General features: G+C 40.0%; 1 protein-coding gene across 1 annotated transcript in view; it reads left to right on the top strand.

The window, feature by feature from the left end:
• Positions 1–21,844, top strand: part of MIER1 (MIER1 transcriptional regulator) — a 37,012-nt gene that overhangs the window by 2,599 nt on the left and 12,569 nt on the right. Inside the window, exons 2-6 of the mRNA XM_054072953.1 lie at positions 10,849–10,873; positions 12,406–12,551; positions 17,213–17,378; positions 17,465–17,466; positions 20,380–20,512. Of these exons, the coding sequence (XP_053928928.1) occupies positions 10,849–10,873; positions 12,406–12,551; positions 17,213–17,378; positions 17,465–17,466; positions 20,380–20,512 (472 nt within the window). The remainder of the gene's footprint in view (positions 1–10,848; positions 10,874–12,405; positions 12,552–17,212; positions 17,379–17,464; positions 17,467–20,379; positions 20,513–21,844) is intronic.

Raw genomic sequence — 21,844 nt, 5'->3', positions numbered from 1 at the left:
ATATAAATTAAACCGGTTTTAGGTTTGGGATTAATAACCTGTGTTACGGTTTCATTTTACTGTGAAGCATGCTCACGTGATTGGTTTGAGTCCTAATATTCCAACACGTTAGAAGGTTATTCTTTTCAGAAATCAGAAAGAAAATATCTCTTATCTTCAGATGAGCTCAAGCTTTGTGAACATTACCGTCTCATATGTTAAGCTGCTTATTTAGTCTTTGTGGGGAAGTGAATGCGATACATACATATTTTTTTCCAAATAAGAGTATTTTAATGTCTCTTGAGAATAAAGTATTTTTGACTGAAAAGCCTGATTAGTTGTTGAAAGGAAATGCGTTTTGTTGATTCAGCCATTCTAATGTTTGAATACAATGTAAGTGAGAATGAGATCTTCTCATTCCCGAAACTTAAAAGAGCTGGGATCAGACTTGTGTTGAAAAGAGACAGCTGAATACCTATGGTAACTTCCAGAAGTGCTGAGTTCCTGCTGTTGCTTATTTTGTTCCATGATAGGATGCACCAGTCAGGTTGCAACACACGTTTGCCAGGGTGCTAAACGGGCAAAACTAATGGGAAAACTATGTGGAGTTGTGTTGGTTTGTTTGTTTTTAGTAACTTGCTGATTTGCTGAAGAAAAAGTATGAGGACTGATGTGTGGTGTTTAGATTGGCATAATTTGGTTTAAATTTCAAGCTGATTTTCATTATGGGTTGGGGGGGGGGGACGACGATAGCTGAGGTGGTTTAACAGCTCCTGGCTGCCGGAAAGGGGAGATCCCGCTCCTGAATTTGTGTCAGTGCTCCCTGAACTACTTCTGTGGGTAGATTCAGCTCACTAGCTTAGAAAGAAGTGAAAAGTTTCCTGCAGGGTGACCACTTGTATCAGCTAAGGAAAAGATCCAACAGGCACTGGAGCTGGTGTGAGGGATAGCATGGGGCAGCAGAACTAGTCATGGGGATCACCGGGAGGATAATGTATTCCTCCTTCCAAAATTGTCAAACACCAAGACTGACTCAGATTCACCTCAGATGATATCCTTGTCTGGCGCAGCTCTGGCTGGTTACTGTTGCTGGAAGGTACAGTCCTGTTTCTACGAGCTCTCGGGCAGGCAGTTGACGAGCTTGATGCCAGCTCCTAGTGTTTCTTGCCCCTCTGTAGGGTCCTTCAGCTTTCTGACCTGCTGGAGTAAGAATTTAAGTTTCTCCATCTTCAGAGTGAATTTCTGTGGGGTTAAAAATTTGAATTGGCTTCCTAAGGTGTCAGGTGAGCGTGGGAAGAAGCAGGAACATGCATGTCTTGGAGAGGAGCGGAACCACTTCTGGTATCCATGGATGGTTAAACTGACTCAGCCTGTTTTCTTCAAGTGCACTTTAATGTTGCTTGGATTTCTGGAATTTTAGTTGCTTTTGAACAGAAAATCAGTTTATTGACATTGTGCGGCACTGCTTTTAATAGTCATCTTTAAATTCATAACATCTGGTAAAAGTTTCTTTTTCTCAGTTTTCTGCTTCTTTTCAGTTGAAGAGTTTTGAACTTTGTGATTTAACTAAATTCTAGATTTCATATGCAGCTTCAAACAACTTCAGGACAATATAAATAAATCTACGAAGTAAATAATCTACTGACTGTTCCTAATAACCCTTTTTTTCCATTCCTAGTCTTCACATTTTTATTAAGCTATGCTATTACTTTAAAACAATATTCATAAATATGTAATGGCCTCCGCTGTAGAAGCAGTAGTAAAGGTAACACAGTCACTAATGTGTTTGCAAATTGAGATATTTTAACAGTTGGGGCAGACAGAGCTTGTGCGTAATGCCTGGACATGAAATAAGGTCAAAATAGATTAAATCAAGGTTTCCTGCTGACTGATCTCAATCACGATTTAAGATTGGTGATTCACATCAGTCCATCCTGTTGAGCACAATTTTTTTTTTCTCCTTATTCCATCTTGGCTTTAACTGTTGGTTTTTTTTGTTTCATTTTGGAACAGTTGTTGTAGAGTAATTCAGAGAGGGGTCTGTGGACCAAATGTAGATCAGAGAATTCGATTTTCTCACTTCCTTGCTGGGAATATAAAACTCCAGAGTGGTTGTAGCCACTGACTATATTCCCTCAGTTTCTCTGACAAGCTATTGAAGGGAAAACAATAGCATTTAGCATTCTGCATTTCTAATCTCAGACAAGAGGATTGGTTTGTTGGGTTATTTTCAGTCATAATAGAAGAGTTTTGTGGACATTTTTGTCTCATAGAATATTGGTGTTTGCAGGCTTACTGCTTGGGACTTAAAGTTCATTCTTCAGAATTCTTCAGAAGCTCAGTTTCATTTTGAGTTTTTATTGTGGCCAGAAGCCCTAGTCTGTATTAATATTTCACTACTAATCCACTTGTGTTACAAGTTCTGCATAAGAACATTTTCTTGTGGTGCTTGGCATATGACTGTATCTGCTTTCATCTGAAATCCTGTGCTAGGATATGATTGCTCCATAGGACTTTCAGTTTTTCTTAGCAAGACTTTTCAGACTATTACAAGAAGTTGAGACCGATATTCTTTTCCATTACAAAGTATAACAATAAATAGGAAATGTCCAGTTGAAAGTGCATGCTTCAGATAAGACAGAAGTGATATTCTGATTAACGGTTGTGGTTGTACTTCAGTGTTTAATCACTGTAGTTCAGAGGTCTAAGGAGTGATCAGAAGCTGCCCTGACAGTCGTGGGTCATTGTCATCTGTCTGTCCTGCTGTGTCTTTCCCATGGACTTCCAAGGTACTGTTTCCTCTGGCCGGAGGCTGCTCCCTCTATAGCAAGTGTGGCAGAAAGGGAAGCGTGACGTTGTCACTCTTTGGAAGCTTGTAAGTTCGTACAGATTTGCTTTGGGTGCACATTCACTCTGTTGCCCCTGCTGTGTCATGAGAACCTCTGACAGAGGCGTAAAGCAGATAGCAGGCTGGAGAAAGCTAAATCCCCCCAGGGAGAGTCATCACCTGCCATCCTTCAGCCTTTTGTGTCGTCGCCGCCACTCCCCACCCCCCCACCTCCCTCCCCCCTCCCCCCGAGACAATCACTGCTTGTTATTTTTTTTGAAAAGTCGTAGCCGCTACTTCTGTTAGAGGTGCAGTTGAGATACCTTTCTATTTCAGAATTTTTACCAATATTTACATTATTGAAGATGTCCCCAGGTGATGCAGTGACGTCAATGACAAAACTGACTCAAAAAAGCTACTTAAAGGCTGCAGTTTGCTTCCCCTGAGGTCTGCCACTACAGATCGAGGGAGCCATGTTGCAACCCAAATGTCTGAAAGATCCACATTAACAGTGTCCCCTGTGAAATACTGTGTATCCTGTGCACCTGCTTCTGCTGTCCAGTCTTTTCTTGGTGAAAAGATTTAGGTGAATTGGTCCAGGGTGGAATCAGCTGTGTTAAAATCCAACCGGTTGTTCACACCAGTCAGGCACTGTGAAACCTATCAGGCAGTTTCCCCAGAAAAACTCAAGCCAAATTATGTTAGTTCTTTTTAATTACATAGTAATAAACAGAACCAAACCTTGCCCAATATTTTTCTGAGAAAAGCAGGAGGGGAGAGGGCAGTCAGCAAATAAGTAGTTTTTCAGGGCTACCTACAGAATCTCAAACCTTGGGATCATGAGATAATTTGAGGTGGAAGGGACCTCAGGCAATCTCGGGTCCAACCTTCTGCTCACAGCAGAGTCTTAATCTGAGATCTGACCAGGTTGCTCAGAGCTGCGTCCAGTCTGGTCTTGAAAACCTCAAAGGAAAGGTTCTGGGCAGTGTTCTAATGCGTCACTGTCCTCATAGTGAGGGAAAAGTTGTCTTTATCAACTCTTAAGTGGAATCAAGACTAGGAAAGGAATGGCCAAGTCAGGGGACCTTTGCTTAGATACACACATTTGCGATCTGTGAGTTGCAGCATTGCATTTGATCTTTAGGTTCTGAAATACAAGAATTTTCTCATTTAGCAAGCAAACTAAAAAAAAGTGAAAATCCACATATATAAAGGCTCCATTGCGTGTGCACAAGGGCTTGGATGGTGCTGTAGTTTTGGCTGTAGAAGTGTTCACGTGTAAACCATTAATGAGGGGCAGCAGTAAGTTTTTTTTCATTGCTTCAATGTGTTGCTGGTTTTTTCCCCAAGGTAAAAATGAGGCAAACAGTTCTCTGGCAACACAGGTTACTTTGATATACAACACAGGGAGAGAGGGGTAGGCTGTAACTGTAAGCCTTCCATCTGTTTATGAAAAGGAACGTGTGCCCTCTTGAGTAAGGGATGTTCTTCACCATTTTAGCCAGTCTTTTTCTTCAGACCATCATTTAGCTTAGCCCACAGGAGAGTTTAGTACGTGGCTGCCTCAGTCATTTCTTAAGATTTCAACAGTACAGGCATGGGCCTTACAATATTTTTTTGAGTTGATGATCTCCTGTTCTCAGTTTGATCTGCAGCGTTAGCGTTGAAGTCTTGTGTGTTCAAAACTTCAGTTTTCATGCAGTCTTCCAGTATTATTTATATAACTGCATATCTGCATTTTGGGAATAAATGTGAGTTGTTATGATCAGAATGCATATTATTATACTACTTGCAGAGACATAATTTGTTTTTAATTAGTCTGCTTAGTGAAATGTAGCTTTAGTGATATTGAAGCCAGATATGCATATACTTGTGAGGTAATTACACCTACCCTCTACCCACTGCTGTGTTTCATTCTTTGTGGTGTTCTATAATAGGTGACATTGCTACATTTTAAGATTTATTTGGTATTTAAAATTTTCTGTGCGCTAAATGTTGGTAAAGCAAGCCACTGCAACCCGGAAATTAACTGTTGCTTTTTCTGTAGCAGAGTTCAAGAGGCATGAGTATCTACTTGATGACTTTGTCAGGCTTATTGCTATCAATATAGACGCAATTTAAGTTTGGTATTTAACTGTTGTAGGTAACACTTAAAGAGCTATTAAAGATAACTGAGTAAATTTGAGTAGGAGGTGTACTTGTCATCGTCTTGTACTGCAGGTACTGCTAATCTTAAGATGTTTCATTATTAATTGATTCTGTTAAATAGCATGAAAGTTGTTAGCCATTACAATGGTAATTTTGTAGGTGGAAGTGAAACTGTGTAGTGTCCTGTCAGTTCTGTTCAGGTGTTTTATAGGAGAAATGTGAAGAGAGAAAAGTCATTGCATTATTTTTGCAGCTTTCACATTTTGGTGTATCGCATTACAGTCCAAGCAGCTATGAAACATTGGAGTAAGACATGAAAATCTCCTACCAGCCTGCAGAAATGGGCATTGCCTGGAAGCATAACTCTGCTACAGAAGCAGTGGTTTCAAAAACAAGCTCTTGAAAATGGATGTCTCCAGAAGCCTGTTTACATTAAACAAACCTCTCATGGTGCCAGTTCAGTTTTACGGTGTAACTTCTATCGTAAATTACAGTAATACAGACATCCCAAATTCCAGCGAGTTTTTGTTGTCAGAGTGACACTGTAGGTCTAGGTATTTTTCTGTGTCTGATATGTATCTGCTAGGTTCATCACTTGACAGTCTAAAGGTGTCTGAAACACAGGCTGGCCAACTGCAGTTAGTTTATTCCTATATCCCTACTCTGGAGAATGTACTGTATATGGTCTTTTGGCTTAATTATTGCTGCAAGTGTCAAATCTTGTGAAAACGCCTACTCTGCATGTCTCTCCCAAGACTCCTGAAAATGCTCATGAAATAAAAACAGTGGCAGATTCTTTTAGTGCCACCCAAGCCTGATGTGTTGTTTCTCAGTGTCTTTTCTTTTTCTCTGTACCAGTATGTTTGTGTTCTTCCGATCTCAGAAGTTGTATTTCCTTCTGCTTAGTCATCTGACACATTAACAAGAGTGCTCAACAGTGTATCCATACAGCAGGACTCCCTTGGTCACTTCGTTTTTTTCCAATTGCCCCTGAGTTCGGAGTTTGTGAATGATTTTTCATTCTTTTGAACCTATGACAAACATTGACTGCTGTCTTTCCTGGTAGAGCTGCATATAGAGCAGTTTGAGTGTGTCAACTTCTATATTGTAAGTATCCCATAGTTTTCCTGTACTGGGTCTTGGATACCATTGTTTTTTATAAGTAGCAGCATTTTGTTCCCATGAGTGCACTTGAAGCAAAAACGTGCTTTGTACTTCCCTGTGAATTGGTGCTGCAGAAAATGAAGAGCCACTGCAGAACAGGGTATTCCTTTCCAGAGGAATTGCTGCTTTATTGACATACCATAGCCTAGGTCTTAAGATCTGATTATACTAATGTGCCATATGATCTTTAACTACTGCCAGGAAATTTTCTTAAACAAATGCCCTCAAAGCCATCTGTTCTACCCTAGCCACCAGAGTCAGGATCACTTGGAGGCAAGGAAGTAGTACTGAATAATCGAAAAATGCTGTAATTGTCTTGAAACAATTCTTTAATCACAGGATGCTCTTCCATCTCATGTGTAATGCTAACAGATTGTCACGGGAAGGGTTACTCCTCTCCATGGCTCGTGCTCTAGATTATTTGCAGCATGTCTGGCAATTGAAGAGGCCCACGATGAAGTGCTCTAGTTCACCAACAGGATGGAAAACTAGCGTTAGTTTTCTTAGAGTTTGGTGTGCTGAACCAGCACATGGTGCAGCTTCCCGATTGCTGGACCTGGCACAAGTGGCAGAAGCACGTGGAGCAGTGGGAAGAGGTCAGACCACTACTTTTGGCAGCAGCTGGCCATTAATACAGATGAGTTGTAATGTGACACTGCATCTAGCTAGAAATAGAAGGCAGAAAATGATTGTCAGTGCATCACTGAGACTAGAAACGCAAGAAATGCAGGGATGGTAATCCACAAACTGGGACAGACTAGGTAGATATGATAGTCAAGGCTTCAAAGAGAGGAATATAGACCAGTGGCTGTTCTAGAAGTTGCCTATGAAGTCTATGGCAAAGGATGAACTAGAACTTCTCAAGGAATGTATCCATTCTGTGGGGTAGCTTTAAATGGACTTGATGTTTCTGGAGGTGATTGTTTTTTTACAGATTTTCTGATTTGAGGTTTGTATCTTTTTAATTCCATAGACCAGGATGGTACTGGCTATATATTTTGGAGTTTTTTTTAAAAGTCGTGGTGGTCATTCAAGGCCAGGTTGGATGGGCCTTTGTACAGCCTGGTCTACAGGAAGGTGTCATTGCTCATGGCAGGGTGAGTGAAGTTGGATGATCTTGAGTAAGGTCCCTTCCAACCCAAACCATTCATTTCATGATTCTGAACTCTCAAGGCACTGCAGTATTTTAGCAGTGCTTTTGGAGCTGTTAAGGAGCAGATAGTTTTGGCAGTGTTTCAGCCTGTAGGGAAAGCCATTTACTTGCTTGAACTGTCACTTCTTCTCCAGTGATGGGAGAGTAGAGGGGAGGGAGCCAGACCTGCTCTCAGTGGTGCCCAGGGAGAGGGCAGGAGGCAGTGGGCACATGCTGACAATTGGGAAATTCCAGTTAAACATAAGAAAACAATTTTTTATTTTATTTTAAGGGTGATCAGAAACTAGGTCAGGTTGTCCAAGGAAACTGGGGACTCTCCATCCCTGGGAGTATATGAAACCTGACTGGATGAGATCCTGAGGAGCCTGATGTAGGTGCCTGTACTGGGAGGTGATTTCCCCACAGGTGAAGGAGTTTGCCTGTCTCTGTTGAATTTCATAAGGCTCCTGCTGTCCCATTTCTGCAGCTTGTTGTGATCCTGCTGAGTGGCAGTGCTCTTATCTGCTGTATCCAGCACTCCTCCCAATGTCATGTCAGACAACCTGTTCCATTGTTCGGATCCCTGAAGAAGATGTTGGATACCTTCAACCCCTGCGCTCTGCCTCCTGCACTGGCCTCCAGCTGGACTTCGCCACTTGTTGCAATCCTTTGAGTTTTCCATTCCAGCCAGTTTTCCATGCACATTCCTGTTTATTCAGGCTTGCTTCATCAGTTTGTCTGTGAGAGTGTTATGGAAGTGGCATAGGCAGCCTTGCTGAAGTGAAGACAAGCAGCATCCACTGCGTTCCCTTCATCCATCATGCTAGTCCTCTTATGGAGGAAGGCTCTTGGACTGGTCAGGCGTAAATTTCCCTTTTGTAAATCCACACTGACTATTCCCATCACTTCCTTGTCCTTCATGTTTGCTCCATCACCTGCCCAGGGATAGGAGTGAGGTGCCCCAGCCAGTAGTTCTCTGGATCCTTGTCCTTGAAGATGGGAATGACGTCTTTTCCATCCTGAAATCTTCAAGTGGGACTGAAACAACAGACTCCAACATTTATAGATGGTATATAAATCACATAAAAATCTATGCATGTGCACATGTACGTAAAACCATGCAAAGTGTGTATGAATCCAAAGGATGCTTCAGGGCAGAGGTTAGAGGAGGCCCTGTTCTGCTTGTTGATTTCGATACAGGAAGCTTGCTTCCGAATTGAGGTGGGGAGTTGATTGTTCCCCTTTACCCAAGGCTCATCGACCGGGAGGTGGCCTGCAGGGCTGTCTGGCTGTTGGCAAATCCTTAGCAGAGGCTGAAAGCAAAGGTGTGCTTTTGCGTTGGGTTTCCATGAGAGCAGAGCTGTTGCTGTTAAACCAGGCTCGATTCTGATTGCTTGAATTTGTGCTGTTCTTAAGTCACAGTAAAGCAAACAATGCCTTCCCCTCAGAACCCCTTCCTGTCTGATGGGGCAGTAGGGAAAGCAGAGTCTCAGCTATGTTTGCTTTCCCATAAGTGTGCTTGTCTTCCGAGTCACAGTTATTTTTCTGGACACAAGTATAGTTCTACCAGGAGCCTGTTCTCACTGGCCACCCGATTTTCTTCAGTTTTAGAGGCATAGCTCCCAAATGCTCCTGTTACCCTGGTTTATATGCTTGGTTTTCTTCATTCTTTTCTTTCTGACTTGAAGCCTTTCCCCAGAACTTTCCCTCTGTGGTGAAGAAGGTGAATCGTCAAGAAGGGGCTGTACCTTCCCTATGCCCAGGCCAGACAGAAATCCTCTGTAGATTACCAATGCAAAGCCAAGACTAGCTCTACTGATCTGTGAATGCATAAGCTGTTTGCAAGCTGAGCCCCCCCCCCCCCCCTTGAAATACCTCTGTTGTATCAGAAAATAACCGGGGAGGCATTATTTAGCCTTAACAATAGTCTTAGTGCTAGGATAGAGAGAAACTGGCCACGAATAAGTGCAGGTTGTGTCTTGCAAAGAGGGGGTTTTGTCAGCAGGAGAGTTTGTGTGAAGGCTTTCCAGTAATGATGCGTTTTAATGGTTGGGCGGAAAGAATGGTTGTAAGACTTCAGAATTTATTGTTTACTGAGTAACATGTTTTATCCCTCAGAAACAGATTTTCTTCAGGACTTTCTAGGGCATTAAATCCAGCTCTCTGTTCCTATGAGGTCATTCAGTTCTGGAATGATTTTCAGTCATAAGTCATGGCAAAACTTTTTCCCTTATCATCTTTACCAGCCCTAAGAAGATGCATTTCTTCTCGCTTTTAAGAGCTGCTAATATAAAGAACTTTAAAAGAGTTTTAAAATTACACAGTTTTGGGGTTTTTTTTTAGTTTTTTTACTGCACTGTGTAGCTGGACTGAGTGTTTTGGGCAGATGAAGGAAAATGCTTTAGAAAATCTTGAATTTTTACTTGAATTTAAATTTACCATTTTCTAACTGGTATTAGGTGCAGTGTTATGCACACATACAAATATCTATCATGAATGTGCAAATTGAAGTTTTCTAAATTACTTCTTGGCCAAATGCGATCAGTTTTCCTGAAGACAGCATTGTATATTATATATTGAATATAATATAATATAATATAATATAATATAATATAATATAATATAATCCATGATACCAAACAATATCTCAGTTTCCAGAAGGTGGCAGGGAAAGGGGTAGTGTTCTGATACTCTGATAGTAAAAAAAAATCAGTCTTCCTGATTTGGAAAAAAATACTTTGTTAGGTCTGTTCCTGAAAACAGCTGAAACTTTTGCTTGAATTTTCAAAACAAATGAGATTTTGGATGTCTGACATGCATAATGATAGTACTTTGTGTTATGAATGCACTCGAGAAGAAAGTCTCGTTTGCAAAGTAATTTTTGTTGGGTGTTTTTTCTCATAACTGGGTTAGAGATTAAGATTTAATTCCTTTTTTTCCTTTTGTTCTATGAGGAATTTGCATTGTGATTTGTGATAACCTTTCAAAAGTGTGTACCGTATTTTAAATAGAAAAGGGAAATCATGTGTTGCATTGCTTGCAGTTTCAAATAGGAAAAATAATTTCTCTTAAACTGCTTCCACTGTCAATGTAGTCTAGATATACCTTGAATGTGGAAAAGGTGGTCTAGTACACGGAATTACAACAGAGGTGGATCTGTTAAAAACTAACTTACCACTACTGTTAGTTTTCACTTTTGTATCAGCATGAAGGAAGAATTGTAAATTATCAGAGAGAGGTGGAGGGAAAGTAGCATTGCCCCCATCTGGCAGTAGCACCAGTTTATGCAACAGTAACATGATGGTGGAACTGTAATGCTATTTTCAAAATAAATTGGTTTACCTTATTTTATACATTCATCAACTCAATGATTGCATCACGAAGTGGGCACTTCTTCCAATTATTCCTGCTGAAATAGTGCAGCAATATTGATACATAAAGGAGGAAATGTATTCTGTTTCCTTTACATTACCCTGGCGTGTTTGTGGTTCTGTATTTGTAAATATATTACTTGCAGTGATTCAGTTTGTCAGATGAATTGCTGAATTGAGTTTGTACAGATTCAACATAGAATAATTTCCTGTGTTTTCTTTTTTAGCCTTCTGTTGAGTCTTCAAGCCCAGGTAAATATTTTTAATATTTCCTAAATATTGTGGGGGAAGAGGGCACTCTTGAAAAACTGTTTTTGCTGGTCCTTCCAGTTGGTAATCTAAGGACATTGTTTGATGGATAGGCTGGTGGTAATACTGGTTTACATAGTCACTGCTTTCTTCCAGTTTGAGTTTCTAAACACACTGAGGAAATACAATTCTTGTCTTTGCAAAAGCTACAGGAATGCGTGTTGGGGAATGCTCCTGTCCTAAGGAGCACAGTGGGAGCGAGTGCTGGGTGTGGAGGGCACTGCTTTACCCAGCAGTATAACTTCTGCCACTCCAGTCATGGCAACCCGCTGATGTTAGTGTTAAATGGAGTCAAAAGTTAAGGCACTGTATGCTCTCAATTAATAGATATGCTGTTGATGTGTGTTTTTGTGAGTAATAGCATCAAGACCAAAAGCAATAAGAAAAGCAGCAATTTTTTTACCTCATTGAATTACTAAAAATGAGAGAGTTCGTGACTTCTGTTTTTAAAGCTGATTATTTTCTGATACCCCAGTATCCCAGCACTTCTGGCTATCTCGCAGTCAGCCTAAGAGTAAATTATGAATATCTGGGCTTTTGTTCACTTTGGTACCACTGTACTTAGTGTTACTTATTTCCAAGATTTTTTGGCATCCCGCTAGTGGAAAAGCTTTCCGGTAGTTACTGCCCTTGTCTCTTGAGCTCTTATTCCCTTCAGAGAAACAGCCAACTGCTTTAACACTTCCAACTACAAAGTATAATTAACCCTTACAGTCAACTGCTTCCTCTTGTGGCCCTTAGCATGGGCATGATCTTCAGGCTTTGGAAAATTAAATTTAAATTGTCCACAGAGACAAGCGGAAAAATGTTAGCGGGGTTAGAATTAGGAATCAAGTATTGCTGAATTACATAAAAATGCTGCATCTGCCAAACCATTCATCCATTCATTTACTTTTTATTGTCATAAAATATAACCAGACTTCTTTACAAAGAACTGTGAAAAAACTTCCTGGGGAAAAATAACTAAGGATTCTGCATAATAAGTAAAATCTGCATAACTGCAAAGCTTGCTTTTAAGTTTAAATTTTGGAAAAGTCATTAGACTGTCTTTGTAATTGTAAGCAAGGAAGCTTGCAAAGTATCAAGGAAGCAACTGCCCTCAGTATTTCTGCTTCCAGTAGAACTCTTGATTCAGATGGGTTTATTATTATTTAGGAAATTAAGTCTCCAAAACCTGAACATTTTACAAAACATTTAACTAGAAGCCCAGTGTCCGGATATACAGCACTTGAGAACTGGCTGGTTAAACAGTGTCTCCTGGTGCTTTTTTTCCATGATCTCTTACCACTGAAAGGACAGCTTTCACTGTCCTCCGGATGATGAGGTTGGCTTTCCCTAAGATAAATGATTGAGAGTTTTGAAGATCTTTTAATATCTCCATATAATTTGAGTATTAAAATGTCACCAAAATAAAAAATTAAAGTCTGCAAGGCCATGATCTAACTAAAAACATTCTTTAAAATGTTTTCTATCAGGAGGCTCAGCAACGTCTGATGACCATGAATTTGATCCATCAGCTGATATGCTGGTGCATGACTTTGATGATGAACGGACATTAGAAGAGGAGGAAATGATGGAAGGAGAAACAAACTTCAGTTCTGAAATAGAGGATCTTAACAGGGTAGGTAGCCTTAAGTAGTTATAAAACATAACTGCAGCCCACAGTTTCACGCAAAATATACAGGTTATTTCCCTTATATTTGGAATTTTTAAAAGGACACCTCTAAAACACTAATAGACAAATAATTTAGATGAGAGAGAGGGGCTGAGCCAAATTTGCAGTTCGCAAAAGTTGGGGAAAGGAAACTGGTACATAAATAGTTAATAATGTATAAAGCTGTGCTTTTTAGTTTCTCTTTGCATATATGCGTTGGTAGAGGATTTGCATTTTAAAGCTAATGTAAGTTTAAGTACGCTCTGGCAAAACTTGCACATTCCAGTGTTATTACTTTCTAAAGCACTTGGTTAGTGCAAATAAATTTTGATTTTTTAAAAAAATTCCAGAATTTTACCTTTCTTTTGCATTTTTACACAAATGTTTGTATAATACTTTTTTGGAGCTCTTCATTTCAATGGAGGTACAGATGAACTGATTGGCTAGAAGCAAAGAGTTATCAGCAGAGCTGGGGTCAGAATTCACAATTATTGTTAGTAGTGATAAATAAACCTTAAAATGAAAGTCTTCTGAAACAATTGCATATAAGATTTGTTTGGCATTTTGAGGTTACGCTGTCACTTATGTATAGTATTAAATTACTTCTCAGGCAGGAATAATATTCTTTAACTGCAAACTAGGTTTATTATAAATGCAAAGTAATTTAAAGACTGTCTGTGGCCTCATGAAAAGGCATCCAGAATAGATGATTCTCAGATGTGCATTTGATGTACAAATCCTATTTAGTGTAAGTGATTATGCGAATATGACTTTAAATTAATTTAATGCATTTAAACTCCATTTCGGGTGTAAATGTTAATTTTTTCTGGTAATTTCAGGTTTCATATTAAATGCTAAACATGAAGATAAATAAATAGTTTGTGAATCTAAATATGCTTCATCTAGATTAAATGAGAAATGGAGCTTCATGTGTATGTCATCTGTTTTTTTCAGTTGAGAATATGTTTTTTTCTCCTCATATTTCCTGTAGAGTCAACATCTGATTGTGTAGTTCTATCACCCCATTACAATGCTTTGCTTATAACTGTTTTCAGCCATCAATTTATTCCCTCACGTCTTGGTTGTTAGGGCTGCAATTTTATAATTTTCCACGTTCCAGCTATTTTACGGTCAGGATGGTGAGCAACCTCAGGTTTCTATTGCTCCCTGGGTGATTCTTCTATGCAGGATGCTTTTACAGACCAGCAGAGAATCTTTTAGTATGTTTGTATGTATTGCAGGTTGGGCTTTTACAGAGTTCCAGATGCTTCCATGTGAGCAGGATCTTGTTAGAGACCTGTGTTTTTTTCTAGTTGTGGGATAGCAGGTTGCACATCAAGGCTTACTTTTATCTCTTTTTTTCAGTCATGGATGATAGGCAATCTAAATCTCAAAAGCTAATGTCATGATGAGTGCTACCCTGTCTTTTTTTTTTCCCCCGACATTTACACATACTATCTCAAATTTCCTCCAGGCTGTGTGTGTGTCTAGGTTATGAATTCAGCTCCTTTGGAGATGAGGTGGCAGTCAGGTTATGCAAAAGAATTTTTGAACCTTGATGATTTAATTCCTGACTGTCATAAAAATTGCTCCTTCCTCTGAGGGTGAGGATATTTCCTACTTGTTGGTTGAAACTAGTGAACCTGTAATGTGTCAGTACTTGAGGTTGAACAGCATCCTGTGTTTGTCTGTGCAAGCACATGTGTACCTTTGTGTTGAAGTGGCAGTAGCATTTCTGTGTCTAGAGACCCGAAGTCACCCTCCGCTGCTCTACGATATTCCTGAGACCAGAGCAGTACTCGAAGGGAAACAGAAATACTGGATTTGGTGGGTCTCAGAGATATTTCGTGAAAGCTAGGCATGTTTCCTGCCCAGGAGAGCTGTCTGCGAGGTGGTGCAACAGACTGTCATTGATCATATCCAGATGTGTACTCAATAATACTATTTTCCTACGTAGGAGCATCTTTACCAGCTCTGGCCAAGTCCTGGCTAACCAGTATTCCTTCTTCAGTAGCCCAAGAGATGGTGCTTAGGAAAGTGTGCCTGGGATGAGGCACATTTCTAGATGTTCTGGGCATACGCTGACACTGCGGTTTTCCACAGCAGAGGAATCTTGGCAGAATAATTTTGGTAGTAGCAAACTCCATTCACAGTCTGTCATGGAATTAATAAATGACCAGGCCCCAGCAAGATGCAGAACTCAGATTCCCGCTAGTCTTAGCTAAGCTGACTGTATAGAGCATGGGCTGGAGGGGGTGTGACATGGAGGGTTTGACGGTTGTGAGGCCTGGTTCTTTACCTTGGTGCTGCCCTGTCTGTGGGCACAGCACTGCTGGCTGGCGTGCCCTGGCTTCCTGGGTGCCTCTAGGAAGTGGTGAGCTTTGCCAGAGTGCTGTGGGGTGCTTCCCTGCATATCTTACAGGTTTCTAAGCCTTCTACTCTGTCCCTTTTTCCATTTGTTGTTCGATATAATGACTTTTTTTCTCCTTTTGGTTCTCCCCTTTCCAGGGGGCCCTTTTGGGTTTTCTTAGGGTTATGCACCAGCATCCTCTTGTCACTGAATGGGAGAACCATATGTGGAAGCATGCAGTGTTTCTCCCAAATACTCTTCCAGCCTCTATCAGGGTGCAGTTAAGTCACGTATAAAAAAGATGTTGTCTCTTTGTCTGCAGTGCCTGCCAGTCTTATTTTTCCTCCTCCCGTGGATTTGTCCATTTGATTTTTAACCTCTCTAAACTTAGCGTCCGGGAGGCTCAGGGCAATGTTGCACAGTTCATTTAGTGAGAGAGCAGGTTTGGGTTTTCAGACCTATTTTATGTTCGTTTCAGTGGTTGCCCCTGAGCTCTTCAACTAAAAGAGTGTACGGTCATTTATATTTACCTTCTTTGTGCTGCTTACAGTACTGTTCTCTGTTATATCCATTTCTCGTTATTAAATGTCTTCCACATAAGAAGTTTCTCTGTCTTTGATAACCCTTGTTACTTTTGGAACCTTTTTTATCTTTTCAAAATCCTGAAATATAACAATACAGAAATCATTATTTGTATTTTACCCTGGAGAGTTGCTGGCCCCTGGGGCTTTCTGAATTGTAATAATACACTATTGGAAGTTAAGAGGCTCTACCTAAGAAAAATGTTGTAAATACAATATCACTTTCCTAGATAACACTGGATAGTGTGCCTGTTACATTGTTCACACATACCTAAATTGCAGTAGAAGTTCTTTTTAATTCTCAGTCTGTACCTACAAAAGGGGTAGTAGTGAGCAGTGCTAAATAAAGTGTATTACTTTCCAAAATGTACTGGAGAACATATGTTTGGATAACTATGAAAAGGATTGTTCTGTTAGCTGTACTGTCAGGTTTTAATTAAGATCACAGTCCTGTCGTATTGTCTGTGTCAGTAAAACACTGGTTCCCCACTTCTAAGAGTTCTTGCCATTAAATGCTATGACGTACAGTGGAGATGTACATTGCAGACTAAGAAGAAATATTCAGAGGGGGCAGACATCTCTAAATAATCAACAAGGGATTTGCTCTTTTGAGCCAGATGTTTTTAAAACGCCTTCTGAAAGTTTCTGCTCCGAAAAATCTCATCAGAGTTGCCATATACTGCCCTGGAGGCTGGATACTGAGGTATTAACAGCACTAAAGTAAGTGGTTTGCAGACCTGGCAATTCATTTTTATTAATAAAGAATGCAATTGATAGCAGCTTGGGAACCACTAAATTTGAGAACCAACTGTATCATCTAAATGACTCTTCAGAATGGACTAGCATTCTAAGTATAAGGGTTTTTAAATGTGCACATATTTAGCAGATTTGTCTCTAACTGTGGATGGTTTTCTGAGACAGCTGGCTGAAAATGTGTATATATCTGTAAACATTACTAGTATCTTTACCTGGATATCAGGTGAACCTGAAAGTAAGGTGATACTTTGGCCCCATCCAACCTCTCATTTTTTGTTTTGCCTGGAGAGACGCAGAGATCCATTTTGTCAAAGCCAGGGTTGTAGAATTGTGTGGAATTATCCCTGTAGCACAACTCCCCAAATGAAGACTAAGCTCCACATTCAAACCAGGTGCTGCATGTTCTAGTCCTTGTTCTGCTGAATTCTTGGAGACAATACAAAAATCACTGCCTTGCACTAGGGCAAGTTTCCAGCTGCAAAACTGTCACTATGTTAGCTGTTTGGACGAAGCAGTTGCTGCTGACACACATTCTATCTTTTTTCCATGAATATGTACAAAATACTGCAATTTGTTCAGGTAATGTTTGAGTGGTAAGGGTAATACCAACGAGATCTCTTCCGATTAGGAGTGTGTTCGCTCTCTGTACTGGAGGGGATAATGTAACCATGGCAGCGCTCGTTGAGAAATCATTGGTACGTGAGGTCTGCTGTAAATTAATAAAGGATTGGGAAAGAAAAAAACACACATTTTTCTTAGGGGCTGAAACTTCTAATTTTGACTGTCCATTCATTTTGGAGTGGCCATTCTTTGCATACGTGATCATTGTCTGTCTGGTTTTGCTGTGTTCCAGTTCAAGTGCACACCTTTAGGCTGCTGAGTGGATGTGGGATGTGAAATAGCTTTGTTAATATCTCCAACTTTGTTTGGATGTTTATCAGGAAAGCGATATGCCAATCCAGGAGCTACTTAGCCGTTACGGCTATGATGGTACCATTCCTCTCCAAGAAGATGAAGATGATGATGATGATGAAGAGGAAGAGGAGGATGGGGATGATGATGATGATGTTGATAACGATGACAACAGTGGCTGTAGCGGTGAAAACAGTAAGTAGTGTTCGCACTAGTTGAAAACAGCATTTCATACCGCTGCTCTGTGCTAGACAGCCTCTCAAGATGTCAAGTCATTGCAGAAGTAATTCATAATGTAGTTGATTTCAGATGCTTCGTGTACTGAACTCTAATTTAGTTTACTTTTAATTACCCATCTGTATTTCTTTTCATTGCTCTTAATTTTGTCTGTATCATTCCAAACCGTTGCTGAGGCAAATTAGAGTACATGTATACATATAAATAACATCAAGTAAGAAGGAGTTATAATTGTCCTTCGGAATAGTCTTACTTCAAAACTGAAGTTTTAAATGCCTGAAGGCAGCATTATTGTCCTGGTTTCAGCTGGGATAGAGTTAATTTTCTTTCTAGTAGCTGGCATAGGGCTGTGGTTTTGTATTTGGGAATAAAAATAGTGTTGGTAACTCACTGATGTTTTTAGTTGTTGCTGAGCAGTCACAGACTTTTCAGCTTCTCATACTGGGCTTTGGGGTGCACGGGGAACTGGGTTGGGAGAAGATAACCTGACCCACACTGGCCAAAGGGAGATTCCACACCACGTGGCATCAAGCTCAGTGTACAAACTGCAGGAGTTGGCTGGGGGTCTGCAGTTGCTGGGGTCAGGCTGGGGATCAGTCAGCGAGTGGTGAGCAATTGCCTTGTGCATCACTTGGTTTGTATGTTCTGTTATCATTACTACCTCTCCCTTTTGCTGTCCTATTCAACTACCTCAACCCACAAATTTTACTTTTTTTCCATTCTCCTCCCCATCCCTCTGTGGGAGGCAGGGATTGAGTAAGCAGCTGCATGGGGCTTAGTTGCTGCCTGGGGTTAAACCACTGCATTTATAAGTATGGCTGATCACTTGTTTCAAGATGAAAAGCTGACCTATCGAAACTCAACAGTGAAGTTTGGGATTGAATTAAATGTGTCTCTGGGTACTGGAAATTGCTGCAAGTTTCCTAGCTTTAGCATTTTAAATTGTATTTTCTCAGCCAGGCAGCCTTGGTTGTACTTAAACTATTAACCGAATCCAATGCTTCAAATGTCTTTGCAGAATGTATAGTTTTGAACTTAGCTTCCTTAAAATCCTGCTCTGTGTGCTCTTAAAATAAATGTCCTGATTTTAGAAGAGTCTTTTCTGCTTGTCTATGTCATATGTATGGTAAGAATCTTGTCCTGTCATGGGTACAGCCCTAACTTCTCCATTACTGGTGCCATTCAGAGTTGCATCCTGAATTCCATTAGAATATGAAACCATTCCTATGTTCAGTAATGAAAAAGCTTGGGCATTGATGGAAGTCGTGTTATTTAATCTGGCTTTAAAAAGGATGCATCTTGTTCTTTGGTATCTTATCCATTTTAGAATCTCTGGGATGCAACACAGGGATGAGGAGTGATATATCTGATACAGAAAATCTTGGGATTTACGAACTTGGTTGACAGATGCTGTAAAAGTTTGCCATTTGTATGGGTTGGATAGTTCAAAAAGAAAAAAGGATGCATAGTGCTGTTATGTCAGAAAAGGTTCAAGAAGCTGGAGAGGGGGAGAAACTTTCATAACTTGAAGTATGCAGAATTAAAATAAGCCACAAAAGTATTTTATTTTGTTGTAATTGGTGGTGTTCCCAAAGTCTTGCTTTCTTCTTGAGTCCTTGTTTCTTGATTGTTTCCTGACACAGCTTCCATCTTCTGTGTTCTCATGACCTCCTCTGTAATCTTCCGTTCTGTTACCAGCTTATTTAAGATACTGTCCATCTTTTCTCTTAAATGGATGAAATCTCGGTGTTTGTCACTGCTGTCAGCAGCAAGAGCCGTCGTTGTCCCTCTGTAGGGCACGAACGCTTCCTAGCATGCTATGGGAGCAAGTGCATTCCTGCCCGTTGGCAGTGGTGGTTCCCAGCCCAGCACTGTAAATGCAGCCCGTGGGTTAACCCAATTGCAGGCTTGGTGCTGTGGCTGAATTGAATGAATGCGTTCACATATTCCACACATTTCAATAGGGTTGGAACAAGGGTGGTGGGGAGAACTGGGCACAAAGAGAGGTGGGTAACCTGCTATGATTGTTTGCCTCTGGGCACAAGAGTGAGAGCTCTGAAATGCTTGCATGCTCTTAGCAGAGAAGCAGTAAAATACATCTGCGGGGGTGGAGTGATTTTATAAATCATTCAGGCTTTCTCTGGAAGTGCTCATCTTTCTGCAGCTTATTTAGCTATACTGCACTTAGCTATTTTCTATTTTTAATCTGCTTTAAGCTGCACATGTGATAATACTCTGGCTGCTGGTAAAAGTACACACAAACATGTGCTGTGCCTAATGCTGCTGTGTTAGAACTAGCAAGCGTAAGTGCTTACAACGTAGTCATAGAGCACATAAAACCTAGTGACAACATGCATTGAAATAGAAGGTACTAATATATTTTTTAACCTTTATCATTTTAATTTTCCTTAATTGTAATAACTCCTGTAGTTGTTGTGGTTTATTTTCTAATGTAGAAACTTGTTCTAATGTTTGATCTTTTGATGACTAGTACGTACTCGAGTCTCCATATATGCTGTTCCCCTGGGCTTGAACCACGTTAGTGCTGTCGTGTTGATTGAGAAAAGTATAGCCAGTAAATAATTTCTCCTCTTTCTATTCATAAGGAAAGGGTTTAAAGACCAAATTAAAATTTAAAGTTAAATGAAAGCTGCAAGGATTTCCTTGACTGATTTAAAGAACTGGATGCGATATTTAATCGTGGTTCATACTTCTGAATAGCATGTTGGAGTCTGAGTGTTAAATTGATCTGCTTAAAATCCCAGTCAGTAAATATTATGTTGTGCTTACGCATTTGTTATGGCTCAGTCTGGACAGGCCAGAATCTATGCAGTCACTTCAAATCAGGTTAAAGGTGTTTGGGTTTGATATATCAACAGTTTCAGAAAAAATATTGCCAAAATAGTGTTTGTGACATAACAAGAACGGCTGTTCTCCTGATTGCTTTTTTATGTTTAAGGAGGAGACCATAAAAGATTCATCAGGTCAGGAAGATGAAACACAGTCATCTAATGACGACCCAGCACCATCTGTTGCTTCTCAAGATCCACAGGAGATAATTCGCCCTCGTCGATGTAAATATTTTGACACAAGTATGTACAGTTTAGTGCTAAGCACAGTAATCTCAGTATGATTGACCTTTGGTTAAGAACAGCTCTAGTTAACATAGTATTCTGTTTCTGAAATTGCCTGTTGATACCTATAAGCATTTGTTTGCTCTCTCTCGTCACACTGTTCTTAATTATCCTTATGCTTAAAATAATAGGCAATAAAAAGTCCTATTTTTAGCTGAATGCTAAGTCTTCTCTGCAGGTAGGGAACACTGTATAAGGGTACTCAATATACTCCCTCCTTAAAAGAAAGGATTAAATTTGTGGAAAAATTTAAATTTCTATGGTTTTGAAAAAGCGGGCTCTTCGCCACTGTAAATCCTGCCATGACACTGCTCCCGAGCGTTGTGACAGTCCAGTGTGGGATCCCGCAAACTGCTTTGTGCAGATGTGCTCTTCAGAAAAACGTTCTTGCACACAGAACAAGTTGCGGTAAATAACTGGTCAGTGTGATATTCCCTTACCATTGTAATTCCTTCTGTCAGGTCACAGTAAGGACACAGATAAAAATATTTGCAAGTCAGGAAATGCACTATTCCAACTCCATAATTGCTGCACAATGCGTGATTATCGTAACAAGGACTGGTGACACCAGGTTATGTGCTCATTCAAAGTAGATGCGAGTCCAGCTAAAGAAAAAAGTAAAAGCTGAAATGTACTAGAAATAAAACCTCAGATTTCTTCAAGATCATTAATACGGAAGAGAAAAGCGATGAAATCTGAAAAGGCCCCATAGATTCTTAAACCTGGGATAAAAAGGGGAGAGATAATGATGAAGAAAATTTGCTTCAGGAGTTCTATATTTGATGCTCTTGCCAGCATTGTGGACTGATTATTTTCTCTTGTTTTCTTTAAAAGTCGGTTTTGCATCCATTTGAGGCTGTTGAGCAAGTATTACATCAGTTCTGTGGCAGTCTTAATGGGATCTGAACCTTTTAGTATTGAGCTGACAGCAGGGCCATTTGGACAACAGATATTTTACCTTTCTTTGATGGCTGTGACTATCACTGATGTTTGAATTCCTACTCTTCTGTGTTTCAACAAACAGAAGTTAAAGCTACGTTTCCTTACAATACCTTATACGTGATAGTTTCTAGCCATAACATTGTAGAAATGCAGCTTTCTAATATGTAGTTCATTTTAATCAAAAAATGCCAAGGAACCTAACGTAATCTAATGTACAAGTAATTTTAATGCTGATATTATCACATGCTATACATAAACCAGATATTGCAGTTCCTTTCAGTCCATTTTGGAAGGCAGCTAGCCTATATCATAAAGATCTTAAAATGTTTGTCAGTCCTTATCTGAAAT

This window comes from Cuculus canorus, chromosome 8 (assembly GCF_017976375.1).
Source record: "Cuculus canorus isolate bCucCan1 chromosome 8, bCucCan1.pri, whole genome shotgun sequence".
Lineage (NCBI taxonomy): Eukaryota > Metazoa > Chordata > Aves > Cuculiformes > Cuculidae > Cuculus > Cuculus canorus.
This window is presented reverse-complemented; position numbering and strand designations above follow the sequence as displayed.